General features: G+C 36.6%; 1 protein-coding gene across 1 annotated transcript in view; it reads left to right on the top strand.

Annotated features, from left to right (window-relative positions):
- The window catches only part of LOC102846892 (disintegrin and metalloproteinase domain-containing protein 5-like), a 131,671-nt gene that overhangs the window by 42,669 nt on the left and 68,624 nt on the right, over positions 1-20,378 (top strand). Inside the window, exons 5-10 of the mRNA XM_006900304.1 lie at positions 547-623; positions 5,611-5,788; positions 7,578-7,649; positions 7,812-7,978; positions 9,883-9,964; positions 17,745-17,884. Of these exons, the coding sequence (XP_006900366.1) occupies positions 547-623; positions 5,611-5,788; positions 7,578-7,649; positions 7,812-7,978; positions 9,883-9,964; positions 17,745-17,884 (716 nt within the window). The remainder of the gene's footprint in view (positions 1-546; positions 624-5,610; positions 5,789-7,577; positions 7,650-7,811; positions 7,979-9,882; positions 9,965-17,744; positions 17,885-20,378) is intronic.

Here is a 20,378-nt window from a genome sequence, read left to right as displayed (position 1 = left end):
GGGGCAAGATATATCAAATTGGCTAGTATTATTGTAATTTCTTAGTAAAGATAAAATTTATTTATTGAAGAATGTTTTCCATATTTTTACAACTTAAGTATATTTTTGTTGTTTTTACCTAGATCATTTTTATCTTCAGATTTTGTTGTTTCTTCTAACAACAAAACAGACATCTTACATTCAAAGTCTTTAATGGCTGAGGTAAGCCTTAAATTTTTCTTACAGATTTATTATTGTAGACTTTTATGAAAATAGGTGAATGTTATTATTTTACATATTCACTTGTTTAGGTAAAATATTTTACTTCATGGAAACACTGACTAAACCTTCAAAATATCACCAGTGGGTACGGAATGAGAATGAACTTCCACACTCAATAACCTAGACTGGTATTTTTTTCTACTTGACACAAATTTGTGGGCTGGTTGTTAGTCAGACAGTGAAGTACTAAGTGGCTAAATGAATAAAAACAAATATAAATGGAGATCTTCATTTAAAATTAATTACCCTTTTTGTTGATGTTATCTGTATAATTATATTTTTCAGATCGATTGTAATTATCAAGGATATGTTGCAGGTTTTCCAAATTCCCTCGTGGTACTCAACATTTGTTCTGGACTCAGGTTGTAGCCTCTGTAACAGTATTTCATTTTCCATTATTAGATCAACTAGTCTATGTATTAATCTGTAATTTTTTATCTGATTTTATAGTGATTTTTTTAATTTTAGTTACATAAGAATTAGAATTACCAATAAAATGTGTTTGAATAAGCATGACAGGTGAAGACTTGATAATCTTTTATTGTGATGTTGGAAAAAAGTGCTGAATAGCTCATGGACTGCCAAAACATCAAACCTGTTTTGGAGGAAGTGCAACCACAGTGCTCTTTAGAGCTTTGATTGATATACTTTGGGTATGCTGTCAGAAGGGGCCAGTCCTTAGAAAAAAAGACATCATTCTGGGAAAGGTGGACAGTCAAAGAAAGAAATGAAAATCCTCATGAAACGGGTTGATATAATGATTATAACAGTGGGCTTCACCATATCAGAGATTGGAACAAGCTAGGTCAAGGTTCATGGATTCACTATGAGTCATTGTCAGTTTGATGACCCTCACAGTATATTTTTCTGGTGGGAGGTATTTGTTTGCACTGACAGAACCTGCTCCTTGAGGCTTTGAGCAGTTGTCGATTGATGGTGTGTTTTTGATCACTCCATACTTGTATCATTTTATAAGGCTCTTTCATTTTTGTTCAATTTCTTGATTTCCTGATTTGACTCTGGCAATGCCATACTTCTTGAGTCTGATTGGTACTTTGCCTTTGTGCTTAGGATTTTAAGGACTTATGTTGTTGTTATATGTTGTCATGTCAGGACCAACTTAAGCTGATCCTCCAGGAGGTTTGCTTCTGGAACATTACCACTAAACTTAAGTGACACTCATCACAGCATAAGGAATTGTCAGCAGCTGATGTGTTTGGAATCACAGACGCCATGGAAGCTTCAGATACAAGCTACAAGACCAAGGGTTAGACAATGGAAGATAAATGACGAGGGGAGTGGTTAGAAGTGGAGGGGTATTCTGGTGGAGGGTGGAGCTAGGAAATAAGTGGGTCAAGACACTGGGTCAAGGGCAGGGACAACACTGTAACTAATGGTTAATGCCACAATAAGGGATATGTCTTTCACTTTTCTGTAAAATGCTTCTCTGTCAGATACATCTCTAAATCTGAACATTCCGGTTAAGACAGACTAGGAAGAAGGATTGGCCATGCAATTCCAAAATAGCAGGCCTCTGAAAACCCTAAATAGTACAACAGAACACACATATACTAACAGAAAGGGCAACTGAGGTAGAGCTTTCAAGTATGGAAATACAAAGGAAGAGGAACAGTTGTAAGCAGACACTAGTGATTGGAACATGGAATGTGAGAACCATGAATGTAGGAAAATTAGATATTGTTAAGAAAGAAATGGAACACATAAATATTGACCTTCTAGGCATTGGTGAGATGAGATGGATAAGCATAGAACATTTTGAGTCAGATGATCATATAATATATTACTCTGGAGATGTTTTCATGTGAGAAACAATGGGGTTGCTTTCATGGTAAAAAAGTCATTTCTAGATCCATCTTGAAGTACAATATTGTGAGTGACAGGATAATATCCATATGCATACAAGGAAGTACAATGAGTACCAATATCATTCAGATTTATGCACCAACAACCAGAGCCAAAGAAGAGGATATAGATGATTTCTACCAACTTTTACAGTAGGAGATTGATCGAACATTCAATCAAGGTGCATTGATAATAATGGGTGACTGAAATGCAACAGTTGGGAACAGAGAAAAAGAATCAGTAGCTGGAAAACATGGACTTGATGACAGAAATGAAGCTGGAGATAGAATAACTAGATTTTGTATAATCAATGACTTATTCATTGCAAATATATTTTTTAAGAGACATAAATGCAGGTTATACTCATGGATTTCACAGGATGGTATGCATAGCAATCAGATTAGTTATGTCTGTAGAAAGAATTACTGGAGATGCTCAATATCAGCTGTGAATTAAGGCCCAGGAGCTGATTGAGGAACAACAGACCACAAACTACTCATATGCAACTTCAAGCTGAAGCTGAGGAAAATGAAACTGAATCCATGGGAACCAAAATATGACTTTGAGTTTGTTCCACCTGAATTTCAGAACCATCTCAGGAATAGATTTGAGGCCTTGAACACTAATGAGAGAAGACCAAATGGGTTGTGGGAGGATATCAAGGGTATCATGCAGGAAGAGTGTGAACAGTCATTACAAATACAGAAGAGAGAACAGAAGACCAAAATGGATGTCAAAAGAAACCCTGAATATTGCACTGGAGTGCAGAGAAGCCAGAACAGAAGGAAGAATTCAAGATACTATACTAAAGAGCTGAATAGAAGATTCCAAAAGGCAGCACGGAATGACAAAGCAAAATACTACAATGAAATGTCCAAGGAGCTGGAGTCGAAAATCAAAAGGGCCAAGCTTGTTCACCATTTATTAAGCTCAAGGAACTGAAGTACAAATTCAAACCTCAAGTTGCTATAGTCACGGAAGTATTAAAAGAAGAGGGAAAGAATATACTAAGTCACTGTATTGAAAGAAACTGGCAGACACCCATAGCATATAAGCAAAAGCCTGTGGTAATGAAGGAAGAAGTTCAAGCTGCTTTGAAGGAAATATAAAAAATAAGTCCCCAGGAATATATGGTATACCAGTTGATGTATTTCAGCTAACAGATGTTGCCCTGGATGTGCTCACCAAGTTGTGTCAAGAAATCTGGAGAACAACCACTAGAAGAGATCTATATTTATTCCCATTCTAAAGAAGGGTGATTCAACAGAGTATGGAAACTATAGAACAGTATCATTGATTTCACATGCAAGCAAGATTCTACTAAGGATTATCCAAAAACAACTGGAACAGCAAATCAGCAGAGAACTGCCAGAAGTCCAGGCTGGGTTTAAAAGGGGTGGTGGTGCAAGAGATATTGTAGCTAATGTTAGATGGATCTTAGCTGAAAGAAGGTAATACCAGAGGAATGTCTATCTGTGTTTCAGTAATTATGCAACGGTGTTTGACTATGTGGATCATAACAAACTGTGGCTGACTCTGGAAAGAATGGGAATCCCAGAACACTTGTGAAACCTATACTTGGTGCATGGTGCAGAATTGCGAAGGGTGTATGCCAGGGATGTGTCCTGTCTCCATAACTTTTCAACCTGTATGCAGAGCAGATGATCCTGGAGGCTGGGCTCTATGAGGAGAAATGTGGCATCAGGATTGATGGAAGATCTGTCAACAATCTGTGTTATGCAGATGACACAACTATGCTTGGTGAAAACTGAGGAGGACCTGAAGCGTTTGCTGTAGAGGCTCAAGGACTGCAGCCTTCAATATTGATTGAGGAGCAATATCAAGAAGATAAAGAGTCTCACCACTGGACCAATTAGCAGCATCAGGATGGATGGTGAAGAGATTGAGATTGTTCACAGCTTTAATTTGCTTGGCTCCACAGTCAACATTCTTGGAACCAGCAGCCATGACATTAAAAGACATATTGCAATGGGAAAATGTGCTGTCAGGGACCTCTCCAAAGTACTGAAGAGCAATGGTGTATCTCTGGAGACTAAGGTGCGTTGTCCTTGCAATCACTTCTTATGCGCCAGAGAGTTGGACAATGTCTAGGGAGAATAGAAGGAGAATTGATGCCTTTGAGCTGTGGTGCTGAAGAAGAGTATTGGGTGTACCATGGACTACTAAGAAAACAAACAGATTCAACCTGGAGAGGGTTAAACTGTGCAGCTACTCAAAGGCAAGGGTTCTGAGGGTTCATCTGACATACTTTGGACATGTTGTAAGGAGGGACTGGTGCTTGGAGAGGGACACCATGTTTGGGAGTGTGGAGGGATAGCTCAGGAGGGGAAGGCCCTCTATGAGGTAGAATGATTCCGTGACTGGGGTAACCAGAATGGGTGTAATCGGGGCAGTGTGATTGGCACAAGATAGAGCAGGGTTTAGGGCTCTTGTATATAGGTTTGCTATGGGTAGCAAGCGACTCGATGGCACATAACAACAACAACATAAATTATGGGAGGAGATTATCCATCTTTCTCCACAGAGCAACTGGTGGTTTTAAACCCATACATTTTGGGTTAACAGTGACACTGCTTATACTGTTGTTAATTGGTTTCAAGACAAGCATGACTCATAATGACCCTAAGAACAAAAGATCTGAGTCCTTTCTATAACTATTTTTACTTCTCTAAGTTCATAGAGTTTTCAGAGTCATGGTGTTTAGGAAGTGGATGCCACTCCTGCTTCTAAACCTGTCTTAATCTTGGAGCTCCACCAAATACTATCCACCATGAGTAATTATTATGGCATTTGACACTCCAATGGCACAGGGTTCAGTATTACAGCAACCCCAGGTTATCTCAGTACAGTAAATTGACAGACAAGTGTTGTACCATCAGAAGAATATTCCTCAAAATTATGGGTCCGAGGGCTGTCAGGGCCAAACTGAATTTTAGCTACAAATTCCCTGCTTGATGTGGTGTTGACTCTAAATAAGAGACTTAAATAATAAAAACAAAACAAAACAAAAAACAAAATAAACTTTGCACACGGACCCTCAACCAAAACAAGACTAGAACACCATTATAGGCCACCCAAAAGGGAATATAGTTAGCCTCAATTCAGCCCACATGAATAAATTACTTATATTTAATGTAAATAGTAGAAGAGTGTCACTTTTCAAAGAGAAGAAGGAGACCAAAGGAATTGAGCTACAGGTATAAGCCAAAATCTACATATTCAAAAGGGATCTTACCTATTTAAACCTATCACTATCAAGCTTTTTATAAGACAAGCAAGAATAGTTGTAATATAAGTCAATAGAGGCATCTTGTGGTATAGTGTTAAATTTAGCATGACAGAGATAAGGCAGAATAATCAAGGTATCTTTAAAAAAATTATTTGTACCACAGTTTTTCATTAGAATATTAAATGATGGTTTTAATTGAATTATTTCAGGTTTGTTTTAACTATTTTGATATTTAGGGGAATATTGCAGTTTAAAAACTTCTCATATGGAATTGAACCAATGGAAGGCATATCAGGATTTTTGCATGTGATTTACGAAGATAAAAATGATAACATTAATATTCCTTCCTTAAGATTAAATGAGACTCTTATTTCATCTGATATTTTATACAGTGAAAGCAGAAAAATTCTAAAAGTAAGTCCTATCGTTTTAAGTTTGATTTATTACATTGGAATTTATTTACTACAACTTTGTGAGATGAGAAATACATTCAGAGTAATCGGAATTTTATTTTTTCTTCCTCACGAAGTTCCTGCTTAACTCTTTAGAAAGTTAGGGAATAAATTTGAGTTCTTCATAAAATTTGTCATTTCACGAAAGTCTTTAAGACATTAAGGTAATTAATACTGGAAACAATATATTAATGAACATAGGATTAAAAAAGCTAACAAATTTTAAATGTGTGGTTTGGATATATTTAGGTGAAAATATGTGATTTGACTTTCTCAATTAAGATTGTGTTTTAAGAGTTCCAAAATGCATGATGTAAGTGGTTTATATGAAATTTTTATGTAAGGCAATGTGATGAATTCTTTCCCCTTTGTCCTGCAAACAGTCATAAATAATACAACTCACACTATTGAATGGTTGTTGAATGTAAACGTTGAAAGTATTTTTCTATGTTACCTTGTTTGCCTAAAGTATCTTTGTACTAGCAACTAGCAGCAAAAAATCCACCCACACAGAAGATTAGAATTATTAGTGAAATGAAGCAAGAAAAATAAAACCTTCATTTATAACTTACTATTTTCAGTTTGGGCTATTATTAACCTCCAGTGATAGGTTATAATATAGATTGAGAAGTCTCATTGAAAATTTTTACTAACAAGGTGTGTTTCTCAACTAGTCTTTTATATAGTGCCTTTATTTTGTATTTTAAAATAACCTTGCATTATAATTAGTAGGAACACATGCTTATTTCTGAATATGATTTCAATAGAAGATGATTTTCTGGAAATTCTCAGGACTTGTGCTGTGTATTTTGCAGAGAATTGAATTGTTCAAGTTAGTACCTCAATACTTTGAAATGCATATTATTGTGGATAAATATTTGGTAAGTTCTCTCTTATACACTGTTATTTGTAAATGATTTTGTTAATTTTATTTATTTCTTGTACAGGATCTCTCGTAGCTATCATAAAGTGAATTATTTATTTAATTTCATAACTGAAGGACCAGATACAGTGGCAGGATGAATTATAAATGAATTATAAATCCTCTAAATCCAACCTCTCTGTCAAGCAAATGAATGAAATAATAATTATTAACTCATTCTCAGCTTCATTGAATGATGAATTGGAAAACATATATTGCCATCCTTTCAAGCAAAGAACAAAAAGTTAACTTATGTTTTCTTCTCATGATTATAAAAATAACATAATATTAAGTAATATGTTCATAAAATGCATGTCATTGTTTGCATGAAAGACCAAAATCGTTAGCATTTTGCTGTGTTTCAAAAAAGCACTTGACAAAAATTAATCTCAGTTTTTATAAAAGTTTTAGTAAGTAGATATTCTTCCCAACGCTCTACAGCCTTTATCTTAAAATGCAAACTACCTAGTGTTGAAGCATTTGGAAGTTTCCTTTAAAAACTGAGAAAGAAGCAAAGTGTCCCATGCTTGGTCTTACCATTGCTATTTAGTTTTGTTCTGATTTTTTTTTTCATTTCTCCTTGCCTCTAAGCCACGAGAGTTCCCTCTAATTGTGTCTTAGTGGTTAGAAATTGCACTGCCAACCCAAAGGCACGTGGTTTGAATAACCAGCTGTTCCAAAAGAGAAAGATGTGCAATCTCCTCCCATGTCTCTGAAAACTTTCTGGATGGTCAATCAACTATGAGTCTGCTAAAACTTGCTTGTACTTAACAATCACAGCATATTCTTCTAGTTGTTTTAAAAAGAAAAAAAATTCTTTTTCTTCCAGTTTGAATACATGGGCTCTGACTTTCAGATTGTAACACAGAAGGTGATTCTGATTATTGGCCTTGTTAACGCTGTAAGTTGTTTATTTTTATTAAATACCTTTAATATGAAATTATATGTATGGTATTTTGCTGAGTTTTTATAATCTGAGTCCCAAATTAAATACATTAGATATAATTTTATAACAGTTTAATATTTTGTTCATATTTATTGAAAAATTTCTTCCCCCCCCCAGATGCTATACCAGTTAAAACTCACTGTTGTAATACCTTCCATTGAAATTTGGTCTGATGAAAACAAAATTTCTACTACGGGACATCCTGATCGTATATTATATAGGTTGTTAGACTGGGATCCAAAACCTTATTTACTCTTACCCCATCGTATTACATACTTATTTGCGTAAGTATAGCTTTCTGTACTTGTATAATAATCCCAAATGACTTAGTATATTTATTATTTAAAACAAAATTTTACTGCAATAATGAATGAATATTGGAAAAAAATGAACTGAGGAATGGGGAAGGAAAGGAGAAAGGATAAAATGTGCAACAATAAATGAATGAAAATATAACTTTTCTGTAAACTTTGATTACAATCACATTTAAAATGAAAAAAAACTATAAAAAATCCCCAAAACCCTACCATTTGTTTGACACATATGCTGTTCTACCAATTTGGTGGACACAATGAGATATTCTGTTCTTTAGGAGTTAATGTGAGGCAAGAGTTACAAAGTTAAGCACCACAACAAGATAAATGTACACAACCCAGTTGAAAAATGGGCACAGGATATGAACACACTTCATCAAAGAAGACATTCAGATGGACAACAAGCTCATGAAGAAATGTTCAAAATCCCTAGCTCTAAGAGAGATGCAAATCACAACAACTATGAGATATCATTTCACCTCAGTAAGAATAACAAAATTTAACAAAACAACCAACAAATGCTGGCAAGATTGCAGAGAAACTGGAAACCTTATTCACTGCTGGTGGGAGTGTAAGATGGTGCAACCACTATGGAAGTCTGTATGGCGCTTTCTCAAAAAGTTTGAAATAGAAATACCGTTTGACCCAGCAATTCCACTACTAGAATAGACCCTAAAGAATCCAGAACTGCCACCCAAGCAGATATATGCTCATTCATGTTTATTGCAGTTTGTTCACAATAGCAAAGAGTCGGAAACAACCCAAGTGCCCATCAACAAATGAATGGATAGAGAAGCTGTGGTATAATCACACAATGGAATAGTATGCTGCATGGAAAAACAAAGAACTCATGAAACATTATACAAAATGGGTGACCCTGGAGGACATTATGCTGAGTGAAATATCTCAGTCACCAGCGGACAAATAGTGCATAGTGCCACTGTTGTAAAGTGGCACTGACATCAGGGTTGGGGGGAAACACAATGAATGAATGGAAATCCAAAGTCTCTATAAACTTTGATTAAAATAAAAAAATTAAAAAAGAATTAAAAATTGAAACTAAATAAAATTTCAGAAAAAGTAGTAAAATAACCAAGGAAATTTAGTTGTGAGTGGTAGAATTTTTTTTTCTTAACTTATAAACAATTGATATCTGTTACCCTTTTTGTACATTCTTTCATCAAATTGCTATTTTTCGTTTCTAGTAAAATTAGCATACTGAATAATCATAGTAAAAGCTGATGCACAGAAAAATCAATTTTTAGTGCAGAATAAAGAAGTGATCCACAGGGCTGTGAACAGAGAACCAGAATGACAATCAGTGCAATAAGTGTAGTGATCTTTTGAATAAACTGCTTAGTTTTATCCTGATTACATTTCTTAATGTTTATAAAATTTACAGTTCAATTGACTATTGGTTATTGAAATATTCTTAACATTAAAACTTTCAGTACAATAAAACTTATATAGATTGATTCACAGTAGCATAGTGCTTCTCAAAATCCACCAAGTTGAAATTTACTCATAGCTGACCCTCTCTTGGATTTTCAAAGAGGTAAATTGTAAGATTATAAAATGATAATTGTTCAATAAATGCTTTCTGTTAATGAACACTGTTGTCCTAACAGTAAGAAGCTGTGCTGCCAACCCAAAGCCATGCAGTTTGAAACCATTAAGTGTTCATTGGGAGAAATATGGGCAGTCTCCTCCCATGAGACTTACGGTCTCTGAAAACTCACTGGAGGGTCAACTATGAGTCCATTCCAATTTGATGGTATACAACAACAGTTGTTCAATAATTGCTGTTAGTGAAAATTATTGTTTATGATACCATTCTAACCTACACTGATAAGGAAAATTATTTTCTTTTCTAGCTTTAGGAAGAATCCTATTTCTGTAGGAAGCATATATCCTGGAAAATTTTGTAGCGAAATTTATGCCAAAGGAGTTGTTTTGGTATGTAATTTTTATTGTTTGCTTTTACAATGTTTGCATTTTAAATGTGCATTAGTTTTTAACCATTAAAAATACATTTTTTAAAATGTAGATAAATATACTACAAAATTTAGTGTTCTTTTTACAATATTTATATTATTTATATTACTACTTTGAAACATGAAACTAGCATCATGTATTATTTTATGCTAATGTATTTGCTACTACCCTTAGTTTATATTGAAAGGGAAGAATATTAAAACTACTTGGAAATAGTGTTCTACTTGGAAATAATGTCTCTTAAATTATCAGTCAGTGATTTAAGTGTACCTCAAATGATTAGACTTTAGATTTATGTACTCATGTACAAATTATAAAAAAAATCATTGCTTTTCTTATGAAAGGCAAATTTTTTTGAATTCAAATTTACTGTGAAAATAACCTGATTTACTGATAAATATTTTTAAATATTTTCACAAACAAAAACTGGAAACAAAACAAAAACTGAGTGTCACTCAGACAAAATACTCTCATTCCCAATCTCTCTCTCATTGTTCAGGATATTCTTATATACTTTATGGAAACTGTTATTGTTCTTATAATTAGTACTGCACCTCTACTTTTTAAAAATAGCTTCTTGAGTTACAGTGCATTTTCCTTGTCTATATTCTGGATACTTTGTTGATTTTATCCTTTACACTTAAATCTACCACCCATTTATTATTTTTATGTATGGAGTGAAGAAGAGCTCTTAATTGATTTTTTCAATATATACATCTATATTTGTTCGCATTCCAAAGATCCAAAGAAAGGTTACCCAACAGAATGTGGAAATTATGGAACAATATCATTGATATTGCATGCAAGCAAGATTCTGCTGAAGATTATCCAAAATAGGCTGGAACAGCACATTAACAGAGAACTGCCAGAAGTTCAGGCTAGGTTTAGAAGGGGTCGTGGTACTAGGAATATTGTAGCTACTGTTAGATGGATCTTGGCTGAAAGGAGAAAGTACCAGAGGAATGTCTGTGTTTAATTGATTATGCAAAGGCATTTGACTACAGATCACAACAAACTGCATAACTCTGAGAAGAATTGGAATCCCAGGACACTTGCTAGTGCTAATGCAAAACCTGGAGGCAATCGTCAGAAGAGAGCAAGGAAACACTGCATGGTTCAAAACTGGGAAGGGTGTACATAAGGGAGATTTCCTATCTTCATACCTTTTCAACCTCTGTGCAGAACAGATTATCTGGAAGGCTGAGCTCTATGAGGAGAAATGTGGTATCAGGACTGGTGGAAGATTCATCAACTATCTGTGTTATGCAGATGACACAACCCTGCTTACTGAAACTGAGGAGGACCTGGAGCACTTGCTGCAGAAGGTCAAGGACTGTAGCCTTCAATATAGATTGAGGCCCAAAACAAAGGTTCTTTCAAATGGGCCACCCTAGCAAGTATAGCAAAATAACAAGAGCAAACAAAAAATTCTGGTAAGGTGGTGGAGAGATTGGACCTCTTATTCACTGCTGGTGGGAATGTTAAATGGTACAATCACTATGGAAGGCAGTCTAGAGCTTTCTCAAAAAGTTGGGAATAGAAATACCATTTGATGCAACAATTCCACTGTGGGGAATATACCCTAATGAAACTAGTGTCTTACTCAAACAGAGGTGTGCACATCTATGGTTTTGATGCATTATTCACAATATCAAAGAGATAGAAGCAGCTCAAGTGTCCATAAACAAATGAATGTTTAGAAAAATGGTGGTACATTCCACAATGGAATACTATGCAGCACTAAAAAACAATGATCTCATAAAACATTACACAACATAAATGATCCTGGAAGACATTATATTTTGAGTGAAATATCTCAGTTACAAAAAAACAATACTACTTTAACACTGCTGTTAATGAATAGGACTGACATGAGGGATTGGTAAGAGAGTAGGAAAAAAGTGGCTAGATAAATGAACACTGCATTGGAACAGATGAGACAAAGAACTGTTTGAAAGGAATATATGATTAGGCATTAGATGTGTGACAACAATCTGAAATAAGAGGTGTATTGAAAAGCAGATTGGATGAAGGGAAAAGTGAGGAGGAGGGAGGAAAAAGTGCAAGAAAACCAACTTTCCTATACACTTTTGTTAAAATATCTCTCTCTCTCACACACACACACATTTTACCCTTTGAAATCCTGTTGAATGGTTCTAATCCATCTTCTACTAATTCCAAGCAATAGGTCTGTATTTTTGGGTTGCTTGTTTGTTTGTAATGCCTTATGGTGTGTCAGTGACTCAATTCCAAATTATAATGGACCTACAATACACTTGGACCTCACCTGATTGACTATATAGAAATCAGATCAACTATATTTGTGGAAACAATCTTTGAAAAAGTGCAACATCTACAGTCAAAACCAGACTGGGTGCTGATTATAGAATAGACTATCAATTACTCATGTACAAGTTTAAATTGAAACTGAAGAAAATGAAAAATACTCCACAGAAGGCCAAATATGACTTTGAGTTCATCCCAGGTGAATTTAAGAGTCCTCTCAAGGACAGGTTTGAGGCACTGAACACCAGTGATCAAAGAACAGAAGAAGTGTGGGAGAGTATCACAGTTACTATTCATGAAGAGAGCAAAAGATCATTACAAAGAAAGAGGAAGAAGAAAAACCAAAGTGAATGTGAGAAGAGACCATGAAGATTGCATTGGAGTGTCAAAAAGCCAAAACAAAAGGAATAAATGCCAAAGTAAAAAGCTGAACAGAAGATTTCAGAGGGCAGTTTGAGAGGATATTGTAATATACTACAATGAAATGTGCAAATAGCTGCAGTCAGAAAATAAAAAGGAAAGAATTCACTCAGCATTTCTGAAGCGGAAAGTACTGAAAAACAAATTCAAGCCTTGACTTTCAATACTGAAAGATGCTATGGCACAGTCTTGAATGATACAGAAAGCATCAAAAGAAGATGGAAGAAATACTCAGAATCACTGTACCAAAAAGGATTGGTTGACACAGAAAATTTCAGGAAGTACCGTTTAAACAAGAGCCAATGGAAGCAAAATATTGTTGATGTTCATTCAAAAGGAGCTAGAATAGTACAGTGATAGGAAACTGCCAGAAGTACAAGCTGGTTTTAGAAGAAGCCATGACACTCAGGGTATCATTAGTGATATCAGGTGGATCTGGCTGAAAGGAGATAATACCAGATGAATGTATATTTGTGTTTTATTGACTATGCAAAGGTATTTGACTATGGAGATCATAACAATTATTGTTCATATTTGAGAAGAATGGAATTCTCAGGACTCTTAATTGTGCTCATACAGAATCTATACCTAGAACATGAAGCTGTTATGTGAACAGAGAAAGGGACACTGCATAGTTAAGATCAGGAAGGATGCGTGTCAGGGTTGCATCCTTCCTCCATACTACTCAATCTGTGTTCTGAACAACTAATTCACAAATCTGGATTCTATGAATGTGAGTGTGGCAACAACCTGTGTTATGCTGATGACAGAAATTTGCTTTCTAAAAGTGAGAAAGATATGAAATGCCCGTGCAGAAGATCAATGAGTACAGCTTTTGGTATGGATTACTTTTCAACATTGAGTAGACAAAGATCCTTACCACAGGACTTGTTAGTCAACATTATGATAGATGGAGGGTAAAAGTGAAGCTGTTAATGATTTCATCTCACTTGCATCAACATTCTGGAACCAGCAGTCAGGAAATCAGGAGCGGTATTACACTGAGTAAGTCTGATGTTAGGGACCTCTCCAAAATGCTGAAGAGCAATGATGCCAGTTCGAAGTCTAAGGTGCACTTGTTTCAAGTTGTGGTCTTCTCAGTCACATGATACACATCAGAGAGCTCGACAATGAATAAGGATGACAGAAGAATTGATGTCTTTGATTTGTGGTTCTGGAGAAGAGTAGTGAATATCCCATGGACTTCCAAAAAAACCAAACAGATATGCCCTGGAAAGGGCGCAGCCGGAGTGCTCCTTGGAGGCAAAGATGAGGAAGCTTCACATTTTATATTTTGTACCTGTAGCACATCAGTAGAGAACTGCCAGAAGTTCAGACTGGGTTTAGAAGGGGTCGTGGTACTAGGGATGTTGTAGCTGACGTTAGATGGATCTTAGTTGAAGGCAGGGAATACCAGAAGAATGTATATCTGTGTTTCATTGATTATGCGAAGGCGTTTGACTCTGTAGATCATAACAAACTGTGGCTGACTCTGAGTAGAATGGGAATCCCAGAACACTTGATTGTTCTAATGCGAAACCTATACTTGGACCAGGAGGCAGTCATCAGAACAGAGCAAGGAAACACTACATAGTTCAGAATTGGGAAAGGGCAGGGATGTGTCCTATCTCCATACCTTTTCAACCTGTATGCAGAACAAATTATCCGAGAGGCTGGGCTCTATGAGGAGAAGTGTGGCATCAGGATTGGTGGAAGGTCTAGTAACAATCTGTGTTATGCAGATGACACAACCCTGCTTGATGAAACTGAGGAGGACCTGAAATGTTTGCTGCAGAGGAGCAAGGACTGCAGCCTTCAGTATGGATTGAGGCTCAAAGTAAAAAAGACAAAGATTCTCACCACTGGACCAATTGGCAGTATCGGGATGGATGGTGAAGAGATTGAGATTGTTAACAACTTTAGTCTGCTTGACTCCACGGTCAACACTTTTGGCACCAGTAGCCAGGAAATAAAAAAACGTATTGCAAAGGGAAAGTCTGCTATTAGGGACCTCTCCAGGGTACTGAAGAGCAATGGTGTCACTCTGGAGACTAAGGTGTGTCTGATAGAGGCTATGGTCTTTGCAATCACTTGCTATGCATCAGAGAGTTGGACAATAACTAAGGAGGATAGAAGGAGAATTGATGCCTTTGAGTTGTGGTGCTGGAGAAGAGTATTGAATGTACCCTGGACTGCCAAGAAAACAAACAAATTCATCCTGGAGAGGGTTAAACCAGGCTGCTCCTTAGAGGCAAGGATTCTGAGGCTTCATCTGACATACTTTGGACGTGTTGTAAGGAGGGAGAGGTCCTTGGAGAGGGACATCATTCTTGGGAGGGTGGAGGGACGACGCAGAAGGGGAAGACCCTCTGTGAGGTGGATTGATTCAGTGATTGGGGTAATTGGGATGGGTGTGTCAGAGGCAGTGAGATTGGCACAGGATAGAGCAGGGTTTAGGGCTGTTTTACATAGGGTTGCTATGAGTCGCAAGTGATTCGATGGCACATAACAACAACAACAACAACCTGTAGCTAGTCAAGGCTGTTCCTTGGACATCATGTTTGGAAATACGGAGGTTCAGCGAAGTAGAGGATGACCCCCAAGAAGAAGAATTGACACTATGACTATAGCAATGGGTTCTAGATGATGAGGATGGAACAGGATAGGGTAACTTTCAGGTTGACTATTCAGAAGGTCACTATGAGTCATATTGGACACAACAGCACCTTACCATAACTACAATAACAACAGCAACAGTTGGATATAGAGAACTCTAGTGGCATATTCTGCAGGGGGTTATGCTGCTACTCCAAAGTTGCACAACTCTGGCAGTTTGACTCTACCAGCAGCTCCACGAGAGAAAGGTGAGCAGTCTCCACTCATGTGATTTACAGACTCAGAAAACCCACAAGAAGGAAAAGATGAGTTAGATCTGACTTGAAAACCCCCTGGAGGGTTGCTTATAGATTGAATCTGACTTGAGGGCATTGTATGTGTGTGATTGTGTGTACCTATAAGTGTGGGTATATTAGAAAGAGATAGAAGTGGAGACAGAGAGGAAGGGAGAGAAAGAGAGAAAGGGAGAGAGAGGTCACATGTAGTATTTAGAGAGCAGTGTCAAAATGGCTCTTATGGTTTTCTTGCCTGTAATCTTTATAGGAGCAGAATCCCAGGTTTTTCTACCACAGATGACTGGATGGATTCAAGCAGTCAATGTTTAGTAAGCAGTCCAGTGCTTAACTACTGTACCACCAGGGCTCATTGGGTTAGTCATTTCTGTGTGTATGTGTGTCATTGCTGGTTCTGTGCTTTGATCCTTTTTCTGGTTCCATCATTGTCTTGTTGGTTTTGCCTTGTTTGAACTTGTCTGCTGCCTACTCTACATTGTAGTATTGTCTTTACAGTCTTCAGCATGACTGATTGAACTGTGTGTTGTGTTGCTTGCTCGTTTGGTAATATTAGTGTTTCACCTCTTGTCTTCTGGTAGGTGTGATAGAGGATGGTGATGTGTGTACAGGTTTCTGTCCAATATTTGTGTAGAGCTGTTCCGGGAAGCATGGGTCGGCGTGTTGCAGTCTTTTCTTGATCAAGTGAGCAGGAGCCAGCCTTTGGTCCTGCTTAATGGGTGAAGCTACAGGAGGTGTCTGCGTGGCTAGGTCCTGCTACTATCTGTGGTCAAATGGGACAGAGATAAGGAAGCAACACAAAACCAAACCACAGAAGAAAAATAAAAACAAAACTCAAACTAACAACAAAAACGACAACATTGACCAGTTTAAAAAATGCAGAAAACTGAAATTTGAGATGATAAAAAAGAAAGAAAGAGAATCAGAATAGAAAGGCAAAAAGAAAAGTGGAAGAAAAAAACTTACAAGAGCAAACTGTAAAATGAATGAGCAAATATTCAAAGAGCTTTGGGCTGGAGGTGTCAAGATAGAACATTGTATCTGCCACTCAGCAGAAGATTGGAGTTGGGATGCCCAGTCAGCACAGAGATTCTGCTCATCTGAGTGGTGGCTTAGCCTCACGCTGCGTCACACATTACACCTTTTCTGGTCTAGGAGCCTTTGAGGGCTTGGGACACATAACTGGGGCAGAGTTTCTGCTGGCCTCAGAAGAGCCTAGGCTATTCCACCTGGTAAGAGATGGTGTTTCTGCCAATCTAGGGAATAAGGGCAGACAATCTATCCAGTCAGAGATGGCTAACCTGAAGAAATAATCACTGCCGACCTAAAATGCCCAGAATGGTGCACTCTGCAAGGTTTGAACTGCTCCAAATGTGTCTGTGGAGTATGCTGGGAAAAGATGCTCAGTGAGAAGGAAAAGCTCCAGTCAGAGGTGGTGTGGTGTCCTCACACACTGGAAGGTGGAAAGCAAGCCACGGGTGTCATAGTCCACAAGTGCTCTGAGGAAAGCTTTGAATGTAGAACCCTGCACACTCCCAGCTTGATGGCATGGGCATGCTTTCAGACAGAGTTAGAACTCCTAGGGAAACACTGTCATCAGTCTCCTAGTTAATATTGATGATAGAAGAGGCATCCGCCTGATAATGAGGTGGGGGTAGGAGACAAGGCTGCCATCAAAGTTTCATTTTATACTTTGGTCACCTGAAGTCTTGACTGGAGGAGGATTTGTTTCCAAGATAATCTAAGTGACTGGTTAGTGATCTCAGAAAATTTATATCCAGACTTAACTCATGTGGGCCTCTCTACAGGTCTACCTCATTCCAAGAAATGCCAAGGTGGAACCTACGACTCTATGGATAGATTTTTTTAAGTTAGCCAGTCTTGGCATTTAATTAATTTTTATTATGAAATTAAAATACTGTGTTTATTCATCAGTGTTTAATTAAAGTCTAGAATTAAAATTTTTTGTAACTCAACTATAGTTGTGTCTACGTAGACATCTTGCATTAGTTTAAAAAGTCTTACATTGAGTTTTAAATATTAATTTTTATTACAGTATTGTTTTTTAAAATTTATAGTTGAATATAATTCTTAGCTCATTCTTTTTCTGTTTATTTTCTTTTCTTTAGTATCTAGATGGTTTATCCTTGGAGTCATTTGCTGTAATTGTTGTGCAGCTAATTGGCCTTAATCTGGGATTGAGTTTTGATGATAATAGTGACAACTGCCATTGTTCAACCAGTGCTTGCACAATGACATCAAAAGCTGTGTAAGATATTTTCTTTATTAAATAACCACATTTCTTTTTGGAGATTTTTTAAAATTGAGGATGGAAATTTGAACCTTTGCATTTCTATTAAACAAACAAAATAATTGGCAATTAAAGATCTATAATAATGGATGAATACTTATTATTTTTCATTGCAAATAGTTTCTGTTCATTGCTGGCAAGTCAGCACTGACTCACAGCTCATCCTTCCCTGGGTTTTAGGAGTTTGTGAAGAGCATGGGAGGAGATTGCACAAAGTGCAAACGGAACATATATTAGAATAAGCTGTATTGGCTGTGAAGCGAGTTCTGGTGGATTAATGGTTAAAAATCATGCTGCTAACACAAAGGCATGTGGTTTAAGTCCACCAACTGCCCCATGGGAGAAGGATGGGCAATCAACTGCCAGGCAATTTTACCACCTCTCAAATCCCACTGGAGGATGAGCTATGGATTGGTTCTGACTCACTGGTATAAAATAACAACATTGACTTTGAAGTAAATTTCAGAAAGTTTGAGGATTGTGAGATAATATAGAATGCATGCCAACTATAGTTTAACTAAATTAGAAATCAATAATAAAAGCTGTCTAATTATACAAAATTATTTGAAAATTAAAGAAAAACATTTTAGCGTAACAAAGAAATTGAAGTAGTAAGCAGATAATAATTTGACCAAAAAATAATGCAAATGTAACAATCAAACTATTCAAAGAAATACTTATAGCTTTAAATATATTAGATAATGTAAAGGAGAATGTGTTAGTAAGGAAAGTATAATCACAAAGATTATGCTATTAAGATCACTTCGTCATTGCTTTTTGCTTACAAGAATTGATTTATTGCTGATCCAAAGCCAGTTTCCAAGGCTGTAAACTGCAAAGGAGGAGATAAACCATCTCTGCCAGAAAAACAGTTGGTGGATTCAAACCACCAAAGAAAGTGATATTTATGAGTTAATATATATCATAAAACCGTAAAGAGTAACTTCATGGGAAATACAAAAGCATAAACCAATGAAATTTTACATTTACTAAAAGTAGAATAAAGAAATGAACTTTTTTTTTCTTTGAAAATGTCATAAACTTGGTAAACTATTAGACTGATCAAGAAGAAGGAGTGAGTTGGGAGCTATAAAACATGCTAAAATCAGAGTTCTCTTTATCTCTTCACCACTCACTATTATTTTCCACAAGGGAATGTTTAGGTGACAGTAGTTAAGTGAACTTATACACAGTGGCAATTTGGCAAAACAAATGAAAAAGGTTTGTTGTTGTTACATTCCGTAGGGTCCTTTGTGACTCATAGCGACCTTATGTACAAGAGCCCTAAACCCTGCTCTATCCTGTGCCAACCTCACTGTCTTTTTTGGCTGTCAATCTTGTGAGATTTAGCTATCGTAGAGCCCCACCTAGGGCCTTGTGTGATGGGCGTAGAGGGATCTACTTTTTGATATAACCACCTTTTGGCTCCTGCTGGAAATACTATTACAAATTACACAAGTATTGTCCATTTCCTTCACATTTCTTAGGAGATGCCAATCCTCATCTATAAAATAAAAAGAACTGGTAGTAATTCTAGACCACAACAAACTAGAATAATAGAAAATAGAAAAGCATAAATTAGTGACATTTTAAATCTACTAAAAGTAGAAAAAATAATCTAAAATTTTTCTTCTTTGAAAAGTTCATGAACTTGATGAGCCATAAGTAGACTGATCGTAGATTGATCGAGAAGAGAGAGTGAAGTTGAAAGATAACCCCCATAACTAAGATTAGGGATGTAAAAATGCATGTCACTAGATTTTAAACACAGTTAGAGATCATTATAAATAATTTAATGTATGAATTCTACAACATTTCTAATGTTAGCTGACACTGCGCTAACTCAATGAACAACAGTTTGAAAACTGGCCCGATCCTGAGCTATCCCCACAGTGTCCACCGTGCTCACTCCCATTGTAGCAGTCCTTGTGTCATTCTATCTTGTTGACGGTCTTCTTCTCTTTTGCTGACCCATTACGTTTCCAAGCATGATGTCCTTTTCTAAAGATTGGTGCCCTCTGATATGACATGACCAAAGTGTATTAGAAAAAGTTCACTTATTCTTGTCTTTCAAAAAGCATGCTGGATGTATTTTTTTCTAAGATAGCCAAGTAGTGGAAATTTTTAAAAAAAGCGTGAAAAGCAAAACCATTCAAAATTTACAAGGGAATTATAAAAATCAAATGTTTCTGTATTATTTGGCGATGCTGTTGTTGATTTCCTTCGAGTTGAGCACAACTAATAGCGACCCCATGGACAAGCCTGAAGCTCCTCTACAACTGTTGACATTTATCAAAGTTGGTAGAGTTTCCAGAACTCTAGGAACACAGGAGAAATGTGGGGTCAAGATTGGTGGACAATTTATCAACAATGTGCGTTATGCGAATGACACAACCCTCCTTGCTGAAACTGAGGAGGACCTGAAGCGCCTGCTGCAGAGTGTCAAGGACTG

This window comes from Elephantulus edwardii, unplaced genomic scaffold, assembly GCF_000299155.1.
Source record: "Elephantulus edwardii isolate Elephantulus edwardi_28Jun2011 unplaced genomic scaffold, EleEdw1.0 scaffold00279, whole genome shotgun sequence".
NCBI classification, from domain to species: Eukaryota; Metazoa; Chordata; class Mammalia; order Macroscelidea; family Macroscelididae; genus Elephantulus; species Elephantulus edwardii.
This window is presented reverse-complemented; position numbering and strand designations above follow the sequence as displayed.